Source organism: Lynx rufus, unplaced genomic scaffold (genome assembly GCF_022079265.1).
Source record: "Lynx rufus isolate CCGP_SWC_20201006 ecotype Redwood Valley unplaced genomic scaffold, mLynRuf1.p SCAF_4, whole genome shotgun sequence".
NCBI lineage: Eukaryota > Metazoa > Chordata > Mammalia > Carnivora > Felidae > Lynx > Lynx rufus.
The window spans coordinates 77,652,399-77,680,044 of NW_025814856.1; the positions used below are offsets into that span (position 1 = coordinate 77,652,399).

The 27,646-nt window shown below is 42.8% G+C and overlaps 1 protein-coding gene across 1 annotated transcript; it reads left to right on the plus strand.

Moving 5' to 3' along the window:
* SLC26A3 (solute carrier family 26 member 3) lies at positions 1-27,646 on the plus strand. The gene is made up of 20 exons (XM_047096565.1): positions 1-131; positions 816-955; positions 2,672-2,782; positions 3,038-3,210; positions 4,516-4,680; positions 6,964-7,116; positions 7,527-7,609; positions 11,998-12,145; positions 12,244-12,357; positions 12,464-12,541; positions 15,903-15,998; positions 16,900-17,006; positions 18,107-18,176; positions 18,268-18,360; positions 19,945-20,040; positions 20,591-20,824; positions 22,862-22,916; positions 24,859-25,001; positions 25,128-25,193; positions 27,623-27,646. The coding sequence occupies exons 1-20, from the start codon at positions 1-3 to the stop codon at positions 27,644-27,646; spliced, it is 2,280 nt and encodes a 759-aa protein (XP_046952521.1).

The window sequence follows — 27,646 nt, forward strand, 5'->3', positions numbered from 1 at the left end:
ATGATCGAACCCATTGGGAATCAGTACATTGTAGCCAGGCCAGTGTATTCTGCGAATGCTTTTGGGGAAGAACATAAGAAGAAGCAGAGGCATCACAAGACCTTTCTGGATCATCTCAAAGTGTGTTGTAGGTAAGATACTTTTTAAGGTACTGGTATGAGGAATAAGTGAGACACCTTCTCCTTAACTTCTCAAGCTCTCCTTTCTGGCTTTAGCCCATAGCCTCCAGAGTCTTTTTATCTTTGGTGTCCAAACCTCCTACTCCCTGTCAGAGCTGGAAAGGGAATCTCTAAAATGAACATCGTCTCAGCTCTCAACCCCAACTTCCCTATCAGAGGACTAATAAATGAGGGCGGAGGAAAATTCTCCACTGAAACGTTGTAAAATCCAAGCTGAGGATGACACATAAGCTCTATTATGGCCAAAGAGAATCAGCATGTTTTGAAAGAAAGAGAGAAAGAAAGAAAGAGAGAGAGAGAGAGGGAGAGAGGGAGGGAGGGAGGAAAGAAGGAAGGAAGGAAGGAAGGAAGGAAGGAAGGAAGGAAGGAAGAAAGAAAGAAGAAAGAAAGAAGAAAGGAAGAAAGGAAGAAAGAAAGAAAGAAAGAAAGGAAAGAAGGAAAGAAAGGAAGAAAATCCTTTGGTAGTGACCAGGAGGCAATCCATATGGATAAGCAGGCAAATGTTAGTGGGAAAGGTAGTGAACGTGGTCATTCATTCTTGAATATGGTATCACCTTTATCAATTTTCCTCTACAATGAGGTCCCAATGTTAAAATTTGATAATAATTAACTGAGTATGGTTTTCAATGTTTTCAGCTGTTCCACACAAAAGGCCAAGAGAATCGCCCTGTCTTTGTTCCCCATAGCATCTTGGTTACCAGCCTACCGGATAAAGGAATGGCTACTCAGTGACATTGTTTCCGGAATCAGCACAGGGCTGGTAGCTGTACTGCAAGGTAACTTTTTTAAATTGAGATGTGGGGCGCCTGGGTGCCTCAGTTAGTTAAGTGTCTGATTTCGGCTCAGGTCATGATCTCACGGTTTGTGATTTCGAGCCCTGCATCAGGCTTTGTGCTGACAGCCCAGAGCCCGGAGCCTGCTTTGGATTCTATGTCTCCCTCTCTCTCTGCCCCTCCCCTGCTCGTGCTCTGTCTCTCAAAAATAAATAAAATGTAAAAAATAAAAATAAAAAAAGATTAAAAAATAAAACTGAGATGTAATTGGGGTGCCTGGGTGGCTCAGTCGCTTAAGTGTCCAGCTTGGCTCAGGTCATGACCTCACAGTTCGTGAGTTCAAGCCCCACACTGGGCTGTGTTGCTGACCGCTCGGAGCCTGGAGCCTGCTTCGGATTCTGTGTCTCCCTCTCTCTCTGCCCCACCCCTGCTCACGCTCTGTCTCTCTGTCTCTCTCTCTCTCTCCCTCACTCTCTCTCTCTCTCAACGGTGAATAAAAACATTTACAAAAAATAAAGTAACAATGACACGTAGTTCATATATCATAAAAGTCATCCTTTTAATGTATAAAATTCAATGTTCTTTGTGTATATTCACAAGGTTGTGCAACCATCATTATTATGCAATTCCAGAACGTTTTTATCACCAGCACCATCCCCAAACCTTCTTGTCCATTAGTAGTCACTTTCCATCCATCCATCCATCCATCCATCTCCCTGGTAACAACTTTCTGTCTCTATTGATTTGCCGATTCTGGGCATTTCATATAAACAGAATCACAGAATTTTTTGTATCTGGCTTCTTCCACTTAACACAATGTTTTCAAGGTTCATCCAGGTGGTAGCATGTGAGGGTAATTCCCCTCTTTCCATGATGACTGTCATCCTATGGTATGGGTATACCACATTTGTTTATCCATTCATCAGTTGATGGACATTTGGGTTGTTTTCATTTTTTGGCTATTATGAATAATGTTGTTATGAACAGTTGTGTGCCAGTTTTTGTGTGAACCTATGTTTCAATTCTTTTCGGTATATCCCTAGGAGAGTAATTGCTGCCACATGGTAACCCACTAGCCACATACAAGGGTTCAAATTTCTCCACAGCCTTGTGGACACTAGCTAGTATCTGCCTTTCTTGTTTTAGCTATCCGAGTGAGTCTGAAGTGGTATCTCATTTACTTTTGATTTTGATTTCCCTGACGGCTAATGATGTCGAACATCTTTACACGGGCTTACTGGCAATTTATATATCCGTGGGGAAATGAATCTTCTGCACATTTTAAAATTAGGTTATTTTTTGTATTGTTGAGTTGCAAGAGCTATTTATATATTCTGGATACTACAGTCTTATCCAAGATATGGTTTGCAAATAATTTCTCCCATTCTGTGGATTGTCATTTCACTTTCTTGATGGTATCCTTTGAAGCACACATTTAATTTTGACAGAGCTCAATTTTATCTGTTTTCAATTTGTTGCTCACGCTGTAGGTGTCATTTATGAGAAAACCATTGCCTCATCCAAGGTTAAGAAGACTTACGCCTATATTTTCTTCTAAGAGTATTATAGTTTGAGCTCCTACATTTACATCTTCAATCACTTTGAGCTAATCAAGTAACTTATTTTTAAGGTTCAGTCTGAAACACTTGAAGGACTTAATGAAGACTTCTATGATTCCCCTTGCATGAAGTAAAGACCCTGATGCTTGTGTATTTACAGGTTTAGCATTTGCTCTGCTGGTCACCATCCCCCCAAGCTACGGACTGTATGCAGCCTTTTTCCCAGTTATAATCTACTTTTTCTTGGGCACTTCTAAACACATATCTGTGGGTAAGTGAATTCTTCGGCTAATTAATGCTCACACTGCTTTTTCTTTGTTGACTCCATTAGCCACGCACTGGATTAATTTCAAATTGTGCATAACCCAGGAAGGTAGTCATGGTTTCTTGTAAGAATTGGGACTGGGGGCTGGGGAAGGAGGCCAGAGCTACAGGGAGCAGTCTTTTTATCCGCTACATTATGGTTGAAAGATAATTGTGCCTTAGGGAGGCGTATATTGACTACAATGCATCCTCTGCTAATTAGGTCCGTTTCCAGTTCTGAGTATGATGGTGGGAGCAGTAGTTGTGAGATTAACCCCGTCGGAGAGTACAGCTGCTCTGGAACTCTCTAACAGCTCGATGAGTAATGATTCATCAGCAGATGAGTATAAGGTGATGGTGGCTGCCACGGTTACAATCCTTTCTGGAATCATTCAGGTGAGCACTTTCTCATGTGATATGCCCTCCCCATTCTGCTTGCCCTCCCTGGTGCACATCTTTCTGTTCTTTCTCCTTCCTGCCACCCCTCCACTCTTCCCTTTGGACTGTATCCCTCTTTCGGGAAATAAGAAGGGTCCCTCCCCCCAACCAGAAGCAGAAGAGAAGATCCACCTTGCAAAGATGAGTGAATGTGGGTCTAGAGAGAAGGAAAGGTGGGAACAGGGAGGCACCAATGGCGAGAAGAGAAATGCTTAATGCAGTAAAATACCTGAAATTAATATAGTCACTAAACATAACTATATGCAAGTAACAGTGATACTGGCATCTTCGGAACTTTTCTCATTCTAATTCCTCAGGGACTGTAATCTAGCTGGAAGGGTTGGGGTTTAGCACTTTGAACTGTCCACACCAGACTTTCGGGAAAGCTATAGAGGATTATGGAGAGGCTAAAGCCTCATTCATGCCCCTGACACCATTGCTAGGGAATAGTGAAAATGTCATGGATTCCTCAAGATGTTGCCTACGTTTATGATTAGTGATATTATTGGCTAAGGCCATTTTTTAAAGAAAGAAAAAAGTCAATTTAAACAAGGACATCAGCAGTGTGTCCAACTGACAGACAACACGGCCGGTTCTTTTAAATAACGTTTCTGCATCTAGTGCCTTTGCGTGCCCACAGATCCAGCTGCATTCCAAGACGCGAATGGAAAGGCCACCCAGATATCCAAAGGAAGGAGAATCTGTCCATTCATGTTACTGCAAAATACTGATGCTTTGGGGGAATTAACAACTGTGGCCCCTGGTTAAAAGCGAACACTTCTGAGGTTTAATACACAGTTGTGTCCTTCCTATGAAAGTAACTTGTTGGAAGGAACATGAATGGATGATCACCCATGAATGCCACAGCAGCTAGAAAGTCACTTAAAATTACATGGGAAAATTTATGAGGGCTGATTCTAGATAAGCTTTTGCTATGGAAGGTATGTTGGGTGAGTCTTCTAAAGGTATGGCATCTTAAAAGGTGGAGCGGGGAGGAATAAGCCTGCTACTTCTTGGGGTATACTAGACTCACACGCTATGTGAACACTATGTCATGATCGACCTTGCGGGTAGGATACGAGAAGGAAGGGGAGGGAGGCACCCTGAACCCGAGGTGTTCCAGGAGACAAGGACACCTGCTTCAAGACACAGGCATACAGGCTGAACCTTTACATTTTGAATCATTTCAGCGGCTGGTGCTTTAGTTTGTTGAGCTGTGTCGGTAATCTACACTAACAAAGGCCTTTGCCCTTCTCTTCCCAGTTGCTCATGGGAGTTCTGCAGATTGGGTTCGTGGTGATCTATCTATCGGAGTCCCTAATCAGTGGCTTCACCACAGCTGCTGCCGTGCACGTTTTGGTTTCTCAGCTCAAGTTTATGCTTCAGCTGAATGTTCCTGCACACACTGATCCATTTTCAATTTTCAAAGTGAGTAGTCCTTTGGCCTAAAAAGTATCGAAGTCTGTGAAATTTACTATCATGTGTCTGGGAGAACTTTCCGGTAATGCCTTCGTCGTGGGGCTTGCCTACAACTTCCAAGAAGTCAACGGGTGGTGATACTTAGTCACATTAGGAAAAAATTAGTGGCAAAGGGGAGAACACTGAATATCAACCACGTCTACCATCCGGTCAACGGGAACAAAGGAAATTAAGTACCAGTGCTCTGAGATTTGACTCTTAAGTATTATTTAAAAGAAAAACTTGAAGTGCCTTATTAAAGGCTTTCCTATTTTGTCCCAAGATTTAAAACTTTCCTCCAAATTTTATTTTGAAAGAAATGTGCTAATTGAACGTTAACGTTTCGCTGTTTCTCAAAGGCAGGTCTTGTTCTTTTAAAATTGAGGTTCTTCTGACTCTTCGATGCATCCCTGTTTATAAAGCAAAAGGACATTAACCAATGTGTAAATAGGGCAGTCGCTCTTTCTTCTACCTGAGGATGTACTGTAGAATGACCGTGTCCTTAGTGCTTCTGATTATTTAAAGCCCAATTTATTTTATTTTATTTTTTTGAGAGAGAGAGAGCAGAGGAGGGGCAGAGAAATAGGGAGAGAGAGAGAGTCTTAAGCAGGCTCCCAGCTCAAGGTGGAACCCCACATAGGGCTCTATCTCACGACCATAGATCATGACCTGAGCGGAAATCAAGAGTTGGACACTTAACTGACTGTGCCACTCAGGTGCCTCTTAGCCCTTCTGATTTTAAGTTCTCTCTTTTTGTCTTGCCGAGTCTAACTAAATGCTTGCCTGTTTTATTTATCTTTTCCAAAAAATCAGCTTTTGGTTACATCGATCTTTTCTATTGTCCTTTTAGTTCTATTTCATTTATTTCCACTCTGATCTTTGTTATGTCCTTGCTTTGATTAACTTTGGGCTTATTAGTTGGGCTTATTAGTTATTGGGAGTTGAGACAGAATTTGCTCCATATTGGAACCAACACTCTCTCACTCCCATCGAGAGCTATTCTAGAAGTGGAATGTTCGAGGAACAATTTGAGATCTATTTTGGGCCTGCTTAAGCTATATGGATCCCATGGATATGGAATCCAAGTGGCCTCAAAAATTAAGATTATGCAGGGTCTCTTGGGTGGCTCAGTCGGTTAAGTGGCTCTTCATTTTGGCTCAGATCATGACCTCACGGTTCGTGAGTTCAAGCCCCAAGGCAGGCTGACAATGAGAAGCCTGCTTGGAATTCTCTGTCTCTCCCTCTCTCTCTCTGTCCCTCCCCTGCTCATGTGCACACACACAAACTCTCTCTCTGCCTCTCAAAATAAATAAATAAAACTAAAAAAAAAATTAAGATTATGCACAGTGCACAAAATTAGCTAGGAAATGAATTCCCAAAAGTGACACAGACAGTAAACCAAGAAATTTGAATGGCTTTGACCTTTAAAAAAAAAAAAAAGGCCAGGAATTAAGGAGACACATGCTAAGAAAACTTTTGGGGACCAGAGGTTATTCCCTGGATAGAGCAATGATGATGATTGTGGAATAATGGCCAATGAGACCGAAAAGCAGAGAGACCAGTTGTGAAAATGTGAAAATTTTGGACACCGGCCAAAGAGCTTCCCAGCAAAAATGCCAAAAGCATCCCTAAACCAGTGTGGTGCCAATACTATGCTAACCTACCTTTCTCCTACCTCCATGCTGGTAGCTACAATTACTGATTCGTGGTTAACATGAGCAGAACAGAGGACTGCTATGCCATCTATGTCTGCCTTTTTGCCTCAATGTTTCTTGTAAATCTGTTTGGAAATAATCAAATGTTGCATCCACATTGTACATTAATATAACACTTGGCCGGGGGGAAGCAAAACCAATGAACAAACAAAAAGCAGGATCAGACCTACAAAGACAGAGAAGAAATTGATGGTTGCCAGAGGGGTGGGGCTGGGGTTTGGGCAGAGTTGGTAAAGGGAAGAGGGAGATATAGTCGAGTTGTAAAATGAATGTGTCACGGAAATAAAGGCACAGCATAGGGAATGCAGTCAGTGATCTTGTAATAGAGTTGCATGGTGACAGATGGGAGCTATGCCTGTGGTGTGCACAGCATAACGTCTGGAGAGGCCGAATCACTGTATTGTACACCTGAAACTAACATCATGTGTCCACTGCACTCAAATTTTTAAAAAGTTCACAAGAAAGTAAGAATAAAAAAGATTTTTAAAAAGAAAGAAAAAGTATAGCACTTGGCTGTCTTTCGCTTTTATGATTTTAGGTACTGAATTCCATATTCACACAAATAGAGAAGACTAATATTGCAGACCTTGTGACATCCTTGATTATTCTGCTGATTGTATTTGTGGTTAAAGAAATAAATCAGCGCTACAAAGCCAAACTTCCGGTGCCCATCCCAATTGAACTCATCATGGTAACTGATCATCTTCAGACTTTCTTCCAGAATTCATTAGTCTCCTGTTGTTCTGTTGAAAGCCCTTTGCCATTTGCAGATCAGGAGGTGTTAGTGGGACAGATGCCATCTCTGCATTTTCTGGGTGTAATCTTTAGTATGGCGTTCTCTTCATGCAGAATTAAATGACTTCCTTTTATGATTTTGGGTTCGTTCTCTCCATGTAAGACGTGGCCGGCTCAGAGAGCAAGGTCTCAGAGAGGGTGACAGACCCACGGGAATCAGAGCTGTGGTTCTTAACTCTGGTGACACATTAGAATTGCTTCAGGACTTTTGTAAAAAGTAGCAAAGCCTGGGCTTGAGATTCTTATCTAAGCAGACTGTTAGTCATTATCTCATATTTCTAACTTGGGCAATTTGCAACTTTGCAGACTGTGATCGCAACAGGTGTGTCCTATGGCTTTGACTTCAAAAACAGGTTTGAGGTGGCTGTGGTTGGGGAGATGAAAAGAGGGTAAGTGTCTTTTATGATCAGTCTCCAAGCACTGATTAGAGAGTGGGCAGTAGCTACGGAGGGCCGCAAGCTGAAATGCACTAATCCAGCTCAGAACCCTCCCTACCTCTTGGGAGGATGAGGAAGGCACGATACTCTCCTTCTAGGAAGGAGCCGCAGAGGCTCTGCAGTTCTTAATGTCAGAAAGTCTGTCCTCGTGGAAGAATGCACATGCCAGATGAGCAGAGATTCACACGCAGGTAAAAGTAGAACAAAGTAAAAAAATAGGAAAATCAAACCTGCTTTTCCTCCCAAAAAAGGAACCAAATGAAGCCAGATTTCCTTGTCCATAAATTACTATAAACAATATGTAGTGTTCTGTTTGAGGTTACTGGGGCCAAGTTCCAACAGTTCAAAAGAGACACAGAAGGAATACCTGTGGCACACTGCTTGAGCAATCCAGATAGGGCACACTCTGTCCTTCCTCGTGATCAAATTCAAAACAAGGCCAGAGCAACAGTTAACGCTGCAGATCAGGACGGGAGGTCCAGTTCATGCCAGGACATTGAAAATGTATTGATTGCATTGCATTTATCGGATTGAGAAGAGGGATCCAGTTTTGGGCTTTCTTCTCTCTGCCCTCTGACCATAGCCTCAATGTCTTTCGATTTGCTTCCCAAGGACAAATTGTGTTCCTGTTAAAAAAAAAAAAAAAAAAAAAAAAGACTTCCCTCCCTCCCCATGCCTAAAGAGTTTTTGAGAATTCCAGGAATCAGCATTCATATGCTGTGTGGACTTTAAAATAACCATTTTTTTTTAAAAAGCAAGTATGCGTATTTTAAAGCAAAAATATTTTTATCACCGGAGAGTCATCTGTTACACTTAATGAATTTCAAACACCACTTTTAATTTAAAAGATTTTTAAGCAGGAATTAGTCTGAAACTGAAAGACCATTTCTAGGGTTTCTCTTCACTCTGCAACTTGCAAGTGGTTGTACTTTATTTAAAAGTTTTAGAAGACATGAATTACATAGACAGATGACAGCTAGCTAGCTAGATGACAGATAGATAGATGATAGATAATAGATGATAGGTAGGTAGGCAGATAGATGATAGATTAAAATTAAAATAGAATAGAATAAAATTAAAATTAAATTAAAATAGAAAAATTAAAGAGGATCTTTTCATAAGGATTTGGGAAATAAAAGATAAACTTAAGAACACTTAGTTACAGGGGCGCCTGGGTGGCTCAGTCGGTTGGGCGTCCGACTTCAGCTCAGGTCACGATCTCGCAGTCTGTGAGTTCGAGCCCCCCTGCTTCTGATTCTGTGTCTCCCTCTCTCTCTGCCCCTCCCCCATTCATGCTCTGTCTCTCTCTGTCTCAAAAATAAACAAACGTTAAAAAAAAAAAAAAAAGAACACTTAGTTACAGTCTTAGAGACTTTTCTTAGTGAATAAACCTTGAATGTCGGTGGACCTCTCTCCACAGTGTTTGTGGGGTGGGGGAAGGAATAACTCTCATTTAGGGAGACAGTGTAGCCTGGTAGGCAAGCTCGGCTGTTCTCGAAGCAGAGTGCCTCGGATTTACTTGAGTTATTTTTTGATCTTGGGCAAATAACTAAACTCTATGCCTCAGTGTTGTTGGCTGAAAACACAGGGCTAAAAATAGTAGCTCTCACATTGGCTTCTTGTAGGGATTAAGTGTGTTAATACATGTGACATGCCTAGGTGCCTGGCCTAGAGTAAGCGCTCACACTGCATGACTACTAACTGTTGCTAATTTAGCACTTAAATTAGGTGCTGGGCTCTTTACACTCCATTTTTTTTCTGGGTGATAATTGAGTGGGCATTTAATTTTTTTAATTTTTTTTTAAGAGAAAGAGCGCATGCGTGAGCAGAGGAGGGGGCAGAGTGAGCGACAGAGAGAGAGAGAATCTTAAGCAGACTCCATGCTCAGTGCAGAGTCCAACTCAGGGCTTGACCCCATAACCCTGGGATCAAGGGTCCAAAGCTCGACTGGGGGCACCTGGGTGGCTCAGTCGGTTAAGCCTCCGACTTCAGCTCACGTCACGATCTCACAGCTCATGAGTTCGAGCCCTGTGCTGACAGCTCAGAGCCTGGAGCCCGCTTCAGATTCTGTGTCTCCCTCTCTCTCTGCCCCTCCCCTGCTCATGCTCTGTCTCTCTCTATCTCAAAAATAAAAATAAATAAAAACATTAAAAAATTTAAAAAAAAAAAAAAAAGCTCGACTGACTAAGCCATCCAGGACCCCGAGAGGGCATTTTAAATTTCCGCTGACTGCAAAAAGAATACACCTGGAAAACAATGATTATTAATTATTGCTCAGCTGCTGTTCATAAGTGTGACACCCCAGAAATGATTTTGTGAAGTCACACCCATTGACTGAAAGAAAGTGATCATCGAAGCAGTAAAGGAGACACAGAGGACATATTCTGATTCCAGAGGGATCTTATAATAATAGCTAACAGGCACTCCGTACCTTACAGTGTGTAAATAGTATTCATGTTCTATTAGTATTCTAATAGTTCTAACAGTATTCACTATTTTATCTGACCCCCCCCCAAATTATGAAGCAAATAAAATAAGCATTATTATCTTCCCTTTACAAATGAGGAAACTGGCTCAGGCAAGGGTACATAGCAGAGCTAGGAACTGAGTCCAGTTTTCAGACTGTAAATCTCCACCACACCACTCTGTCTAAGGTATTTAGAGGCCAGGACACAAGAATAATAGCAGGCCTCTGGTTATTTTGGTATAAAACGCAAATCTTCATTGTATCATGGATTTGGGGTTTGTTTTGTAGAAAACAATATTCCAAGCTAACTTTCTGATTCATGGTAGCTGCAGAATTTGTGGTCATGGTACTTCTTCAAGATTAAAGCTGGGGCACCTGGGTGGTTCAGTCGGTTGAGCATCCAACTTCGGCTCATCTCGTGGCCACGATCTCATGGCTCGTGAGTTCGAGCCCCGTGTCGGTCTCTGTGCTGCCAGGTCAGAGCCTGGAGCCTGCTTCGGATTCTGTGTCTCTCTCTCTCTCTCTCTCTCTTCCCCTCCCCCGCTTGTACTCTGTCTCTTAAAAAATAAATGAATAAACGTAAAAAAATTTCTTTAAAGATTAAGGTTGAAAGTATATTAGCACAGATACTGACAAAATATGAACAGCAAGTAGGAAATTGTCCAATGGATCCAATAAACCTACTTTCATTAAGATTTAGGTCAGAAACAGATGTTGACAGGAGTTGAGCATGTCAGTAAATTGGCGTTGACTTGGAGATACTTGTACCTTTTATAATACAATTAGTAAGTATCACTGAACTGTTCTAAATTCATGAGGTACAAACACAGATGGCTCTTCTCTGAGTTGAACGTTTCCCTGACCACTACGTCACTATAAATGCCCTTCTCCATCCGGGCTATAGCTGGCTCTAGCAGTTCTGTGGAACCTAGGGCAGAGTCCGAGGCCCATGTGTTTGTGAACAGCTTTTCATGAAAGGTATTGCTATCAATGGAGGGGAGATTTTCTCGCTTCCCTTGTCTTGAACTGTGTTCGTTCAAAGACCTTCATCCATGGATGACTCTTGGAGGGATTACGGGTGATGCTTTTCAATCCAGCGTAACAATACCAGTGGGATCTAAGACATGTTGCATGAAGCTTAGAGGGATAAAAGTGTACCTTATGGTGTGGCTATACTAGCAAAATATCAGATGCACCGTTATCATGGGACTGGATTGGCATTCTTGTATCAAAATCAGGCAGCATTGCTTTTCAACAGTAAGATAACAGATTCCAAAGTTTGTGGTGGTGCTAAATTCTTGCTGGCCACACTCCACAGTGAGACAAAAGTCAGCCTGGACTGCATTCATTCATTGATTCGCCAGACGATTATTGACGTACGCCATGATGTACGCCATGAAGAATGCTCAGTCCTGGTGATAGAATAATGAAGTAGTCATAGTCCCTGCTTTGTGTCGGGGTAGGGAGTTGGGGGGGGGGGGGTGGGAGGGAGGGATAAGGAAGGGAAGCATCCAGAGCTGGAGAAGCCTGGAGAATGTCAACTAACCCTGACCTTGGTGGTGAGGGAGGACTTTCTGGAAGGAGGGAGGGTTAGGGTTAGGGTTAGGGTTAGGGGAATGGTAGGGGCAGAAGGAACAGCAAATTCGAAGCTTCCAAGTTAAGAGTACAGGTGATGCCTTTGAGAAACAAAAAAGCTTGGTATTGCTGGAGAATAAATTCTGGGAAATGATAGCGATTGAGCAGGAGTTGGGGGGGGAAGGGAAGGATGGGGGCCTTGCTAAAGAATTCGGGCTTTTCCTGAGGGCAAATGGATGCCACTGAAGGTTTATTAGTAGGTTGGTGACATTCAAACTCGGCTCAATTTCCTTTTCAGATTTCAGTCCCCCAGCGCACCCGACATGCAGATTTTCCAAGAGACCATTGGGGATAGCTTCGGCATCGCGATCGTTGGCTTTGTGGTGGCCTTCTCAGTGGCCAGCGTCTATTCCCTCAAGTATGATTACCCGATTGATGGCAATCAGGTAAGTTTACAACCTATGCTGGGGGTCCTTTGGCCACTCTAAGTAATATTCGACGGTGCCACCTCTAAAAAAGATTCTCCTCTTCATTCTCCTGCCAGGAGTTAATAGCCTTAGGATTGAGTAACATATTCAGTGGATCATTCAAAGGCTTTGCCGCGAGTACTGCCCTCTCCAGATCGGGGGTTCAGGAGAGCACTGGAGGCAAAACACAGGTATTTCAGGGTCTTTGCTGCCAGGGCCCCCCTGGCGAATGTGCCGGGGAAATCCAAGCCAGGGGAGAAGGCAATTCCATGATGAGCATCTTTTCATCGTTAACAGATTGCTGGGCTTCTCTCTGCTATCATCGTTCTGATTGTCATTGTATCCATTGGATTTCTTCTGGAGCCACTACAAAAGGTAACGCCTGTCTGCCTTTGGGTGCTCTCTCTGTCTCTCCGCTTTGCGGGAGGAATCCAAGACCCTGGTTCTTCAACTCTGGAAGCACAAACTGAATGGGAAAATGAGCTCACTGCAGACTCTCAAGCACTCTTCCTAATCAATACTCGTGGGCCAAAAATACTTATTTTTTTCCACTGGCGGCATTTTATGAATGTCAGGAATGCAAAATGCCCCAGCTACCTTATCTACTCTACCCTCCGGCGTGTCCATAGCCCCGAATATAACTAATCTTTGGACGGGAAGACACACTGGCACCGCAGCCTCCATGTGCATTGACGGGAGTGAAGATCTTCCTAAAGGCCGAGGTAGCCGGGGCCCCTATCAGCTTCCAGGAGTGGTGCTACCAGCCACACAACCCGTCCTTAGGGATCCGCCCTGCAGCTCCCGGAGTTAGTCTGGACTCCAAGCCCGGCGCCGGGTGACTGCGGGATGGAAGCGAGCGCCACACACAGGCCTCCCATCCTCACCCTCGTGCTCCTTCGTCCATCTCTGCTGTCATCTTTGAGGGTTTAGATTCGTGCTTTGCAACCTGCGACAGCACCCAGATTTTTAAAAACAGCAGCAGGCCCTGGGAAACAGAGGATCTCTAGGAGACCGACAATGGTAAACGCATTGCTCTTCGTGGTGGTAATATAATTTTGAGGTGCTCCACGGACCCCTGGCGCTCAAGTCCTGTAGGCCTACTTTTCTCATCCCGGCCCTGGCACTTATTCTCTGTGTGCTTTGGGGCAAATTACTTAACCTCTCTGAACCTACATTTGTAAAATAGGGAGGGAAACAGTACCCGCGTCACAGAGTCACTGTGAAAACGAAATGAAATATTGTACATTAAGGACTTAGCCCAGGGCCTGGCACGGGGCAAGCAGGTAACGAATGGCAGCCATTATTATTGATATTATTACCGTCGTATTGTTGTTACTCTATAAACATTATATTACACTTCTGACTACAAAGGGCATAGAGGTAGGACACGGGCCCCCAGGGTTTATTGGTTGGTATCTAGGCCTTTTTCCTTGTTGGTTGGTGGCTGGAAAGTGACGATGTTGCCAGGTTTCTGGACAAACAGTGTGGTTGTGCCAAAGAGCCCCACTGGCCAAATCTGTCTTCAAACATTGCAGAGTACTATTGGCCGAAAAGGTGCCTTCTCCACGAGCTAACTGATTTCCAAAGGAATCAAGAAGTCCCTCAAAGAAATAGAAGAATGTAGATCTCAATAGAAACAAGTGCGCATACAGCCCCCCTCCCCACTGAGAATTCTGCCTTACTGTGCTTTTCCCGTGGATACGCTTGGGCTCTACCTCACGCACATCGAGATAGAGAACCTCAAGAAGTAATTGCCATTTAAAATCCTCTCTCTCTCATGAATAAAGCACACCGAGGGCCTGAATCAAAGGCCCTGCTACAAAGGATCCATGTGACACGTTCTGCCATTGTCGTGCAACATCTGTTTGCTTGGAACAGCTGGCTTGCTTCTCCGTGTCATAGGAAATATGCCAGTAGCTAATGATAAATGTCTCTTGAGTGCTGATTAAGGATCAGCGGACTTCGAAGCCTTTCATCCGTGTTTAATGCTTTATATCAACTGCAGTATGGATGCCTGGTTCCCTCTAAGATTATCCCCCTTTTCCTTTCTATGGCTTCTCAGTGCTCTGTAATCTTTATTTTTTGAAAGGGCTCTGTTGTGTAGGGATCTCAATGAAAATTTTTCAAAAATTGTTTCTCTGTGGAATACTGACCAGGTGAGGGGGGAGAGCACATTGTACAGAGTCCGGCAGACCCCTCGCCCGGCCACCACGGTGGTGACATCTTATGTAGCCACAGTACATTACCAAAACCAGTACAAAACCATACTGCTAACTAGATTACAGGCTCTATTCGGTTTTCACCATTTTTTTAACTGGCAATTTCCCTTTCATGCCACCAAGACCATTATTTAGTGCCCTAAACAATGGCCTCTGTTCTCACAGTGAGTAAAATTAACCGGTTAGATATTAAGTTCTGAATGTTACTTGTGAAAATCAAAAAACACCCAGACCAGTCAAACTATCTTTGAGATGGGAAAATAAAAGCTGTAGGGCTCTTCTTCACGCACTGCACCGTGACGGCATAACAGCGGTCGATACACAAATGCCATCGTCCATTCAGAACGAACAGCTTGAATTGGGGGTGGGGGGTGGGTGTCGGGAGCATGTTCCTACCGTTGTGTTAAAATCCAAATAAGGAAGAGAGCATAGTTGCCTAGTCCGCATTTTTTTTTTCTACCAGAACTATCCTAATTCCTGCAAGACAAATGATTTCATTTTGGCACGTGGAGAAGCAGAAGCCCCAAGTGTTGCTGGGGTTAGAGGAGAGTTTACCACCCAGATCATTCTTCGTGAATCTACTAATCAAGTTGTATCAACATCAGGGTTTCTTTTTAAAAAATTTTTTTTCAATGTTTATTTATTTTTTTTGGGACAGAGAGAGACAGAGCATGAACGGGGGAGGGGCAGAGAGAGAGGGAGACACAGAATCAGAAACAGGCTCCAGGCTCTGAGCCATCAGCACAGAGCCCGACGCGGGGCTCGAACTCACGGACCGCGAGATCGTGACCTGGCTGAAGTCGGACGCTTAACCGACTGCGCCACCCAGGCGCCCCAACATCAGGGTTTCTTAAAAGAGGCCGTGTTAATGAGTGGTTAGGGCTGGCTAATATTGGGAAATATTAATTCATTAACATATCCACTCACTCACCGAATAAGTTTCAAAACCCATCCTATATGCATTTGTTTCCCAGTCCTGGCAGTCCCGGGGATGTAGCAGGGAACAAGACAGACATGGCTTATGCTGTGCCAGAGAGGGTGCCTCAAATCTCGACTAACCTCAGCTTCCTCTTAACAAATGGTTGAATGCTGATCATCATCAAAGGCTTGAATTACGATTCCAGGTGTGCCAAGCTTCCCAAGGTTTTTTGTTTTTTGTTTTTAACAAAAAGCAACCTGCCTCCCCATCACCAAACGGGTTATCTTTGGGAAAAAATTTTCAAGGTGTAGGTCTTAAGAGCTGCCTGGCTCTGTCCCAAAGGACAGGCTAGTAAGTGCTTTCATCCCATCCATAGCCTGCAGCCGACACTATGGTGGAGACAAAGCCATGACTGGGAACAGGTCAGAGTCTCAGACCTGGTGCATCTTGATGGCACTGTATACCGGAAAAGGGTGTGTTCTGTGATAGGCTTTGAGGCCCTTTAAAGGACACAACTTATCTACAGCCTTCACCTTTGCTTTGCATGGCTTCTTTGATTATCTTTCAGTACATCTGCTGTTCGATGTTTTTTTTGCAGTCTGTCCTGGCAGCGTTAGCACTTGGGAACCTGAAGGGAATGCTGATGCAGTTCACAGAAATACGAAGACTGTGGCAAAAGGATAAATACGATTGTGTGAGTAGAGGCGAGGACATTTGAAAGAGGGAGGAATCGGGACGCCGTCCTGATGCTGATGGGAAGTGCGTGTTCGTAGTGTAAGCTAAGTGCAATGTTGTTTGCCTACGTCTGTTCAAATATCTGAGCTTATTTTGCTTTCTGCTTTTAAACTGCATACGCTAACGATCATCCTCAGGGATTTTAATTTAAAAGAACGAGCCACTTGCAAGTAGGAAATGCCCATGAAACACTAGTACTCCTGTTCTTCATTAGATCACACGTTCGTTTCCAGAGGATCTGGGAGGAATTTAAATTCTGAGCATTCCTCTTGGAAATACTCTACAAAGTCTCCCCTCGCACTTGGCATGCCTTGCGAGGAGGAGAAGCAGAGTCCATAATTTTATCAGGATCAAAGTCTGGGGCATAAAAAGGTTGCTTACATCTCCTATGGTACTTAACAGGAATAAAGTAATCAGCTATACTTGGTTTACTTTAGTTCCTGATAGATAATTGTTGGGGATCTTAACACCCTTTGGGCAAGCTATGATTCTTGTACAGATAGTAGCCATTGATTAAAACAGCAGGTCACAAGTAAGAAATTAATTTGCTGCCCATTAGTTTGCTGACTGTAACCAACAGGTGCTGTTTCCACGGTGTTAGGCTCAGTCCTTTCCTTAACTGGCTCAGGGATGGGATTAGAAATGGACCCACTCTCTTCGGACTTGTAAAAATATTTGCATGCGTTTCTGCGGCTCCGAATGAACCCACAGAAATGACCTCTCGAGGCAGGTCCCTTGTCCTGCACACGTCCAGCCTCTGCTTTGATTTTAGAAGCTCATGCTTTCTCAGAGCTCCGGACCTAAGACACTGGACTTGAGTCGGACTAAATTGTGCTGCATGCGTTGTCTTCTCTTTACAGCTGATATGGATCATGACCTTCATCTTTGCCATTGTCCTGGGACTCGGGTTGGGCCTGGCGGCCAGCGTGGCATTCCAGCTCCTGACCATTGTGTTCAGGACCCAGTTGTGAGTGTTTGTCGTGCTCTGCATCCTTGCAGACTTCAACCTGCCCTTGGAAGGGGAAAAATACTTGTCACTGATTAAGGGGAATGTAGTTTGGTTAACAGGCATGCTTATCTATCAAGATGGGCCAGTCTGTTCTTCCTCATGTCGCTCGCCTCAAGGTGACCCCAGAACGTCAGCCCAGGTCCCACCAGCTGTTGGTGGGCCAATGGCTTTGCCACAAATTCAAAGAAATCATATAAATCTTGGAGCCTGTTTGCCCAGCTGTAAACCGAAAGTCATTATCCTCTGAGCAGGTTTGATGTCTTTGCCCTAGCCTTGCTGGACATGGAAATGTGTTCCCACAAAGACTGTGGGATTCTCCACGTCTAATGGAGGGCTGTTCCTCTTTAGGGATTGCTAGATTGTGCTCCCACCTGAAAAACAGGGAGCCGGACTAGAGAACTTCTCCAAGTCGCCTCTTGTCTGAAAATAACACAAAAGCTAGTTAGCATTCTTGATTCTTAACGTCCAGTCCAAACATCTTCCTGATTCTTAAATCTCTGTCATACAGTGTCACCACCATGTGGTCACTCAGCCTGTGTTAGGTGACATGGTGTGACAGAGAAACAGGCTTCTTGGTTGCTTTAAGAGTTCTAGAACAGAAGGTGGTATAGTTAACGTTAATACCTGACTGATGGAATACGTTTATGTTGAAATGTTCCTGCACTCTCTTATTCATTTATGTTTTCACTCATTTCTTGGGGACCCATCAATCATAGAGACAAACCAAGTGGTTACAGGCAAAACATTATGCTTTACCACATCCTTATCACTACAAATGGGTAACCCCATCTGTCTATTTCACTGAATAACTGTGATATTCGGGATCCAAACAGCAAAAGCATATGGAAGCACTTTGTAGAGTGGGAGGTGGTAAGTGGGAGGCCCTGTTCTAGGAGGCGTGGGAGGGCAACGAGTTGTTTGCCCTCCAGGGTGCCTAATGGCATGATGAATCCCCAGCCTTTTAAATTTTGAAAGTGAGCTGTCTTTGATAGGCTGGGAAAGGTCCGTGTTAACAAACACGCACGAGTGATTCACTTGGTGTTGATTTTCCCCTACAGTCCAAAATGCAGCACACTGGCGAATGTTGGAAGGAGCAACGTCTATAAGAATAAAAAAGATTACGCTGACGTAAGGAAGATTCATTTTTGACTTTGACTTGATGAAAGATATTAATATGAATCCAATGGGCATCATCTCATAGTACTTCTCTGCCTTACAGATGTATGAACCAGAAGGGGTGAAGATCTTCAGGTGTCCATCTCCCATCTACTTTGCAAACATTCATTTCTTTAAGCAGAAACTTATCGATGCTGTAAGGTTTGAAGTTGTTACATATATATATACTTTTTGTAACTCCACTGAATATCTAGGAGTGAAATGTTTGTTCTGCCAACAGAGGGTTAATGATTTCACATATGTTGACGCCGGATTGTGTTAGTATTTTTCTGTCCCGTGTTCCAGAGCAGGTGAAACTACCTTGTAAGGGGCCCAGGCATATGTTGGGAAGTAAGGCCCTTTGGATGAGATTCAATACAGAGCCAACTTTTATCCAATTTTGCTATAGAATGAAAGGACGTATCACGGATTTGGGGTTGCTGGGTTTTCGTAGATAGTAACCTACAGATTTTCGTTAGGCACCAACTTCAGAAACAAGAGAGTACTTATTATTTGACTGTCATTGAAGATATTCAGGATAGCAAGTGAATATTTATGATCTAAATGGAAATGAGTAAATGTAACTTACATGAATATTTAACACCAAAGGACAGCTGAATGTCCCTGATGGGCTGAAGAGAAGATGACAGAGAAGCAGCCTTTAAGGTTAAGAAACAAAAGACCAGCACTTATTCTCTAACCTGCCTTTTGGTCGCTCTGTACTTTGCATAGAGCTTCTGCCTTAAGCCCTATTATTATTCATTTGGTGTGCATCAAATATTTTCCTGCCCAGCTATTTTTTTCAAAGATGCTATTATATTGCTCATATGGCTTTTTATATTGTCCTTTTCACTTAATCTTATCTTCCATCTAATTACATTTTTTTGTCAAGGATTTTTTTTTTTAATTTTTTTTTTCTTTTTCAACGTTTTTATTTATTTTTGGGACAGAGAGAGACAGAGCATGAACGGGGGAGGGGCAGAGAGAGAGGGAGACACAGAATTGGAAACAGGCTCCAGGCTCTGAGCCATCAGCCCAGAGCCCGATGCGGGGCTCGAACTCACGGACCGCGAGATCGTGACCTGGCTGAAGTCGGACGCTTAACCGACTGCGCCACCCAGGCGCCCCAAGGATTTTTTTTATTACATAATGTGATTCTTCTTCCCTATGACTCTGGAGCTAAATATTGCCACATAATGTGATTCTTCTTCCCTATGACTCTGGAGCTAAATATTGCCACAGAACACATTTACTTTGAAAAGGAGGAAATGAAGGTTGCCCTCAGATCTAATGCTAAAATTATAAAATCATAAAATGATAGATATCGTAAAATACAATCATATAAAGTTTAATAGAATCAAAATTACATAGAAGCAGAGTACTAATTAAGTGTCACCATATCCAACAAATAGAAAGTAAATAAAATCCCCTAAGGGTTGCATAAGCCAAACACACACACACAGATTTAAATAGAGTTTAGACCTACTGATGGATAATTTATAACAAACCCGGGCGGCACAGAGGTTTTTGCATGTTGATAACAGCACACAGCCTGAGCAGACCAGAGTCAGACACAATGTCATCACTGACGTTGTTTGAACCATTTTAAAATTTTATTACAAGTATCTTTATTACGTGCCCCAACCCCAACCCATCCCACTTACAGTTATTAAAATTCTGCGCTATAATATTCAGCAGTATAATATCCAGCACTCTTGTAACATAGCAATGGATTTTTCAGGTTGGCTTTAATCCACTACGAATTCTACGCAAGCGCAACAAAGCTTTGAAGAAAATCCGAAAACTGCAGAAAAAAGGCTTGCTGCAAGTGACACCAGTAAATGTCTTTTTTTTTTATGGGAAAAAGTATTATTTTTTATATTTAACAGCACGTGGGTTATCATTTCAGCTATGCACTGATTCCTGGAACCAACAGAACCTTAGCCCAGCATTGACTGTGTATGTATACACCTGACAATTTGACCAAATTAGAGCATTTTCTCAAAAACCTTCTAGGCCTCCTTAATCCTCCTAAGGGCTTCTTTAGTCCCGTGAGAATCAGATCTACTTCCTGGAAATGAAACCAGTAAGTTTCTTGACCACATTTCTGGGTGTTAGAGCTGAAGGTATATAAAACGTAGTAGTTCAAGGTGTTGGCTCCATTTCTTTAAATGAAATACTAGGTAACAAGGATGTCATATCTTTAAATGGCTTCTTTGAGGGTCTCCTTAAAACTTTTGTTTTCCTGGGAAAGTGTTTATTTTCCAGAGAAAAGGTCATTGCTTGACCTAACTTTGAATCTGTGCCTCAGAAACCCACTGGTTATTTTTGACATATGCACTGTTTTTCTTGGTCAGAGTTATCATGCATATTGTCTTCTCTCGCAGAAAGGAATTATATGTACCAATGATGGCTTTAAAGATTCCGACGAAGAGCTGGACAACAATCAGATAGAAGGACTGGATCAACCGATCAATACCACCGACCTGCCTTTCGAGATAGACTGGAATGCCGACCTTCCTCTCAACACTATGGTCCCTAAAATCAGCCTGCATAGCCTCATTCTCGACTTTTCAGCTGTGTCATTTCTTGACATTTCTTCAATGAGAGGTCTCAAAACGGTAATTTCTTTTTTCCTAATAAAAACAACCAATCACTGGCGCCTGGGTGGCTCAGTCAGTTAAGTGGCCGATTTCGGGGCTGGAACTCACGAGCCGCGAGATCATCTCACGGCTTGTGATTTTTTGGGGCTCTGTGCTGACAGCTCAGAGCCTGGAGCCTGCTTCGGATTCTCTCTCTCTCTCTCTCTCTCTCTGCCTCTCCCCCACCTGCACTCTGTCTCTTTCTCTCTTTCAAAAATAAACATCAAAAAAAAAACTTTTTTAAAAATGGGAAAAAAAGTCAGTAACCAAAGGTAAAAAGTTCTATTTGTAGAAAGATGCTCCTCTAGATAATACACACTTAAGTAGAAGTAAATCGTCAGGATTTACATCTCAGGATATTCCATGGAGAGAGAGGGAGTGGGGTGGGGCATGTTTAGTGAAGTCTTTCAAACAGCATTTCCCAGGAGAGTGGCATATAATTTTGAAGACAACCACACCTACATGTCTAATGTATGCTGAAATTGTCAGTAGACACTCCTACCAAATTCTAGTTCTGCAGGACCTTCCGATCCTTGTGGGCACTGGATCTAAGTTGTCCTGAAATACAGAATATTTGAGAAGGTCTTGGACCAAAGTGGACTCGTGGATCCTCTCGTTTTTGTCTTTACCCATTATACACCGAAGAAACTTCCGTTGGCTGTATAAAATCTGCTCCCCGCCGCCCCCACCGCTCCGCCAAAAAAGTAGCTATGTGAAAGAAATGATGTCACATGTGATTTAAAAATAGGACTGGAACCTTCCAGTTGTACTCTGTTCTCTTTCCATGGTTCTGTCAGCATTTCAAAATAAATTAGTTTCCAAAGGAGATGCACAAACAGAAGTAAAGAAAATTTAAGAAATTCCACATTTACCACTCTTTTTCTTGTTTTTTTTCCCCAGAAATCTGCCTACATAAAAGCTGAGCTAAGATAAGATCTATTAAACATGGGTGAACTGGATACAAAATTAGAAAACGGAATCAATTTTGTTTCCCTCAATCTTGAAAAAAAAAAATCTTAACATCACAGAACTCTCACAACTGCTTGCCTTTTATTTTCTTTCTCCGTTTTTGTGTTTGCTTGTTTTAGCTTTCAAGGAGAAACCACACACACACACACACACACACACTCACACACACAATCCCAGCAGTTTAGCAGAAAGAACAGGGACTCTGTGTTGTGATTTTTTAAAGCCCTAATTGTTAACTCAGAACCTAGTAGAAGTTCGGTGTTCACTGATGATGACAATAATTTATTGATCATCTAAATGGATCAATAGTACAAGTGACTTTTCTTACCTTTATATGACCTTACATCACTACTGGTATTTATTCTTAGCCTAGAGACCTGGAAAACATAACGGTTCATTGGTGTTAGATACATCTAGTCACTGTGGGCAGGGACAATGATGTCATTAGGGCTTTGGTTTTTTCTAATTCTGTGTAGCTAGAAAACTCTGGCCAAGGTCATCCCATAAAAGAAACAGCTTTCAAGTTAAATCAGAGTTCATCTTGTGAGTTGAAGCAGAAGATTTCCCTGTTGTCCTTCCCCGCAAGAATGGTGATTTTTAACTTGTCCCTGAGGAGGAGAGTTCCTTCCTTCGGTTTTATTTCCTTCTGTCAGAGTCTCGTTTTTAACTTTAGTTTCTCTTTACACTGTCGTCGTTTTTCAAAATGTAAAAGGGTATAGGGGCGCCTGGGTGGCGCAGTCGGTTAAGCGTCCGACTTCAGCCAGGTCACGATCTCGCGGTCCGTGAGTTCGAGCCCCGCGTCGGGCTCTGGGCTGATGGCTCAGAGCCTGGAGCCTGTTTCCGATTCTGTGTCTCTCTCTCTCTCTCTGCCCCTCCCCCGTTCATGCTCTGTCTCTCTCTGTCCCAAAAAAAATAAATAAACGTTGAAAAAAAAATGTAAAAGGGTATTTAACCAACACATCACCCATAAGGTATAATTATGAGTTTTCTTTATATTTCTTGCAAGTAACGCTGTTCCCTAAGGAAGATCTATTTTCTTTCTAACAGCTTTTGCAAGAATTTATCAGGATCAACGTAGATGTGTATATTGTTGGAAGTGACGGTAAGTTGTTTGGTTTTTTTTGTTCTGACAATCACTTCAGGCTCATGGCGAACTGTCAAGGTAGACAGCCTCTCCAAAGTATAGAGCTTGTTTATAGATCAAGAAGGAAATCCAACGTGTAGCCAAACCAACAGAAATCCCCACAGAAATAGCCTCTTCATATTTTAGATGTATTGATATGTAATTAAATCCACTTTACAAGGTGAGGCCTATTTCAATAGGCAGCAGAAGAGTGAAGATACAACCACTTTTAACCCTCATCTTCCTGAGAAAGCAGGCTTGCTTTCTCTCTTCCTCCCCTCCCCTGATTCCTCAGCCCATAATACAGTAGTTTGGGGGAAAGCATTTTAAGGAGAGGGGACAAGTGCCCGGGTCCCGAGGGAGGCATGAAATTGGCATCTTCTGTTTTTCCTCTCTACTGGCTCCTGCCCGTAAAATCTATATTCTAGTTTCGAGGCTTGCTTATAATTAAAAATACTCCGTTGAGCTCAGTAACCCTTTAATCTACTAAACAATTATACTCCTTCCACATCATCACAGATCTCTTTGAAAGTGTCTTGTCCTGCTGCCTCAGCTGCCTGGCATCCCTCTCTTAGCCCTGAACTAAGATCATCACCTTCCTGCCCGTTGCGCACCACACAGTCCCATCCAGGCTCTGGAGACCACACTGTGCTCCTGTCTCCTCCCCCTGCAGGCACTACTAAGTCTTGCCAGTGTCGGAAGCTTGCCTGAGAACAGACTTGCCCACCTCCACGCCTTTGTAGCTTCCCTCCTCCATCTTTCTCCAAACCTGGGCATTCTTGGCAATGGTATCTGCTCTGTCAGGTTTTCCCAGACGCCCATCAAGAAGAAACCATCTTTCCTCTCTCTGAATTTCCATAGCACGTTTTCTGTACCTGTCTTGCTCGTTCAACAAAACCCCAGGGACCTACTATGCGCGGGTCATGATTTGAAGAACCAAGAAAACGTTCAAGAAAAAACTCTGATCGCTTTCTGTCTTTATTCTTCCACATCACTTTTCCGTTCATTACTATAGGTGTATATACAAGTTCTATCTTCCTTGATGGTGAGTTTCATATGTCTGTCTAATTTATCTCTTCATCCTCCCCATTACCCAGCCAGGGCTCTGCACATAGTTCACATGAGGTAATCTTTGGTTGAGGGATCTGTACAAACAAGTGCTGGTTAGTGCCTACGGGAAGGGGGTTTCTCAAAGATGCAGGGTGCCAAGGAAGGTGTTTTCTGATGGAACACAGCAGCTTTAAGGAAACAGACTATGGTAAGTAACAGGTCCAGCAATCCAGAACAAGACCATGTCACTGGTCTATGAGCATATGTTCTATTTTGGCAGAACCCCAATTTTTTATAAGCCACACTCACTGTTCTTGTCATTAGCCAGGGAGAGAATCCACTAGGCTCCCAACTAGAGCAAAAACAGATTGCTTTTCTTCTGAGAAGTACTAAAAGCCTTCCTCATTTCAATCTTTTCCTTCATTCTTTTGACAATGGGGCATTCAATGTATACTTTTACCAGAAAGGTATCCTTTTGGGGCACCTGGCTCAGTGAATTAAGCATCCAACTTCAGCTCGGGTCAAGATCTCACGGTCTGTGAGTTCGAGCCCCACGTTGGGCTCTGTGCTGACCGCTCAGAGCCTAGAGCCTGTTCCGGATTCTGTGTCTCCCTCTCTCTCTCTCCCTTTCTCTCTCTCAAAAATAAAGCTATAAATAAATAAATAAATAAATAATAAAAAAAGTATCCTTTTGTTCCAGAAAACACTAAACTAATGGCACACTGGTATCACACCATTGCAATCCCCAAACACCTAACCGAATACAAATGAACTGCACCTTGGCGAATGGAAGTTCAAATCTGCCGTCTCAGGAAGAAGCCCGTGGCCACACAGGTGCTTCTTCCTGTGATTCTCCCTTTCCTCTCTTTAGATGATTTCATCGAGAAGCTTGTACAGTGTGAATTTTTTGATGATGAAGTCAAGGACTCCATCTTCTTCTTAACAATCCATGATGCTGTTTTGCACATTCTGATGAAGAAGGATTACAGTGCTTCAAAGTTTAATTCCAGTCAGGTACCAGCTCTCTGGTGGTTTTCTTGTTTGTATAAAAACCATCTGTGATTACATTTGCCTTTCTTTTTCGACCTTAAAAAAAAAAAAAAATGTTCCTAATCCATAATTCCATTCTGGTTTTCTCAGGAAAAACAACCGAAATTTGATTTTACCATAAATACAAATGGAGGATTACGTAATCGAGAATGTCAGGTAAGATTCTTCAACAAGTGTAGCTTTGTCTGGACAACACAACAGCAAAGCTGAAAAGCAGTAAGGCCTCTTCCAGCATGCTGCAGAAAGTCCGGCACTAGTTTGAGCCCCTGTGCTTCTTCCCTAGAAAATGGAAACAATGCCAGTTTTCACAGGGACCTGGCGGGGGGTTGGGGGGGTGGGTAGGAATAAACTCAGGACAAAAAAGGATAGAAAATAATGATATTAGATCTCTTTTAGTGCAATATTGATCATATAGAGAGAGATCTCTTTGTTTTTAAAGTACTTACAACTAAAATCTTATTCTAGGCTTGGGGCAGAGAAAGGGATGCTGTTTCCACTTACAGATGAATTAGTGAGGATGCTGAGAAGCCAATACCCACTTCCTGACTCCCAGATGCACCCAGGAAGTCCCTAGCACAGGGCCCAGTGCAGCAATGAAAGTGAGGTTCCTCTCCTTCCTTATTAGAAAGATTTGTCAAGTCACTTAACTGAATAGTTCTATTTCATTTTAGAACATTCATTTCTAGAATATTCAGTCCTTTAAGGAAATGTCTCCAGTTTGGTAAAACCAGAATCACAAGTCAAAATGGGTATCTGCTCCAGGTCAGGTACCTGGCAGTTTACATTCAATATCTCATATCTTACAATACACAAAGAAGATATCTTCATTTCATAAATGAGAAAATTAGGAAGGGCTCAGAGAGCTTAACTAATTTGCTTAAGGTCACACACCAAAGTGACAGCAACATGATTTGAACCAAGATCTGTCTGATGCCAAGACCTGGGCTCTACTCACCAGGCCATACTGGCTCTATCGTTTGGTGAAAGACTAATGGAGTTAGGGTCCTAAGAAAGAATCTAATGATTCTCTTCAAGTATGGGAGATGGCTGGTGGTGTTTCTCTTATTTGAACAAAGGATTAAGAAGAAAAGAAAAAAAGGAATTTACATTAGAAATGAAGAAGTATATTGCATAAGATAACCCGAGACCATTATTAAAAGTTATGTCAAATAGGGGCGCCTGGGTGGCTCAGTGGGGTAAGCATCCAAATCTCGATTTTGGTTCAGGTCATGACTTCGTGGTTCATGAAATTGAGCCCCACTTCAGGCTCTGTGCTGACAGCATGAAGTCTGCTTGAGATTCTCTCTTTGCCCCTCCCCTACTCACATGTGTGCTTTCTCTCTCTCTCTCAAAAAAAAAAAAAAAATTATGTCAAATAGAAAAAGGTTCTATGAAAAAGCCATCCCAGGAGCTAGATAGGTCTCAGTGACAGCCCAGAGCCCAGTGTCCAAGAGCACCAGTCATATTTCTAACTAGCCATGTTTCTCATGGCTGCATTCTAGAGAAATCCACATGTGGCACTTTGCCTGAGCCCCCTACAAGGAGAGCCTTACTAGAAATCCTGTCCCCAATGTCTGGATTCAGAATTGTTACCAAGTTTTACTTTTTATTTATTTATTTATCTTAATTTTTTTTTTCCATTTATTCAGTTTTGAGAGAGTGTGAGCAGGGGAGGGACAGAGAGTGAGAGCCAGAGAGGGTGGGGCGGTGGGGGGGGGGGGGGACAGAATCTGAAGCAGGCTCCAGGCTCCAAGCTGTCAGCACAGAGTCTGGCGAGGGGCTCAACGTCACAAACCATGGGATTATGACCCGAGCCGAAGTTGGCTGCTTAACTGACTGAGCCACCCAGGCACCCCAACCTGCAACCTGATCAAAGCTTCAGAACTAACTGTCTAGCAGAATGTGGTCAGTACCATCCTGTACCTGTTTCCCATATTAAAACTGACAAACAAAAAATTTAACACCAATTCCCTACCTCATCACTTAGAGGAAGATAAATAAGGTCATCAGTGGTGATTCACAGAAAAGCTGAAAGCCAGTACACATAGCCCCTTGGAGCTTGTGTGGCCTCTGAAACAGTTGTGAAGGAAATATATTGCTACAACCATTATATTGATGATTAAGTTAAATCAGGCCTTTGAAAGATACACATATCACAACATGGTATCCCATGGGTCTATATGAACCAAGTTGCAATGGAAGGTACATGATCATTAAAATTCAAGACAAGGGGCACCTGGGTAGCTCAGTCGGTTAAGTATCCTACTTCAGCTCAGGTCATGATCTCACAGTTCATGGGTTCAAGCCCCACATCGGGCTCTGTACTGACAGTTCGGAGCCTGGAGCCTGCTTCAGATTCTGTGTCTCCCTCTCTCCTTGCACCTCCCCCGATCACACTCTGTCTCTTTCAAAAATAAACAAAAACATTTTAAATTTTAAAAAATCAAGATGAAAAATTTGTCAATGACTCTGATAAATTCTAGGTCTTAATTTTAATAAAATGGACTGTAAATACAAGATAGGATTATTGAAAGGGATAGAAATTAACAAATCTTTTAAAACAAGAACTTTCTATCTTCTTTCAGGTACCAGTTGAAACAAAATTCTAA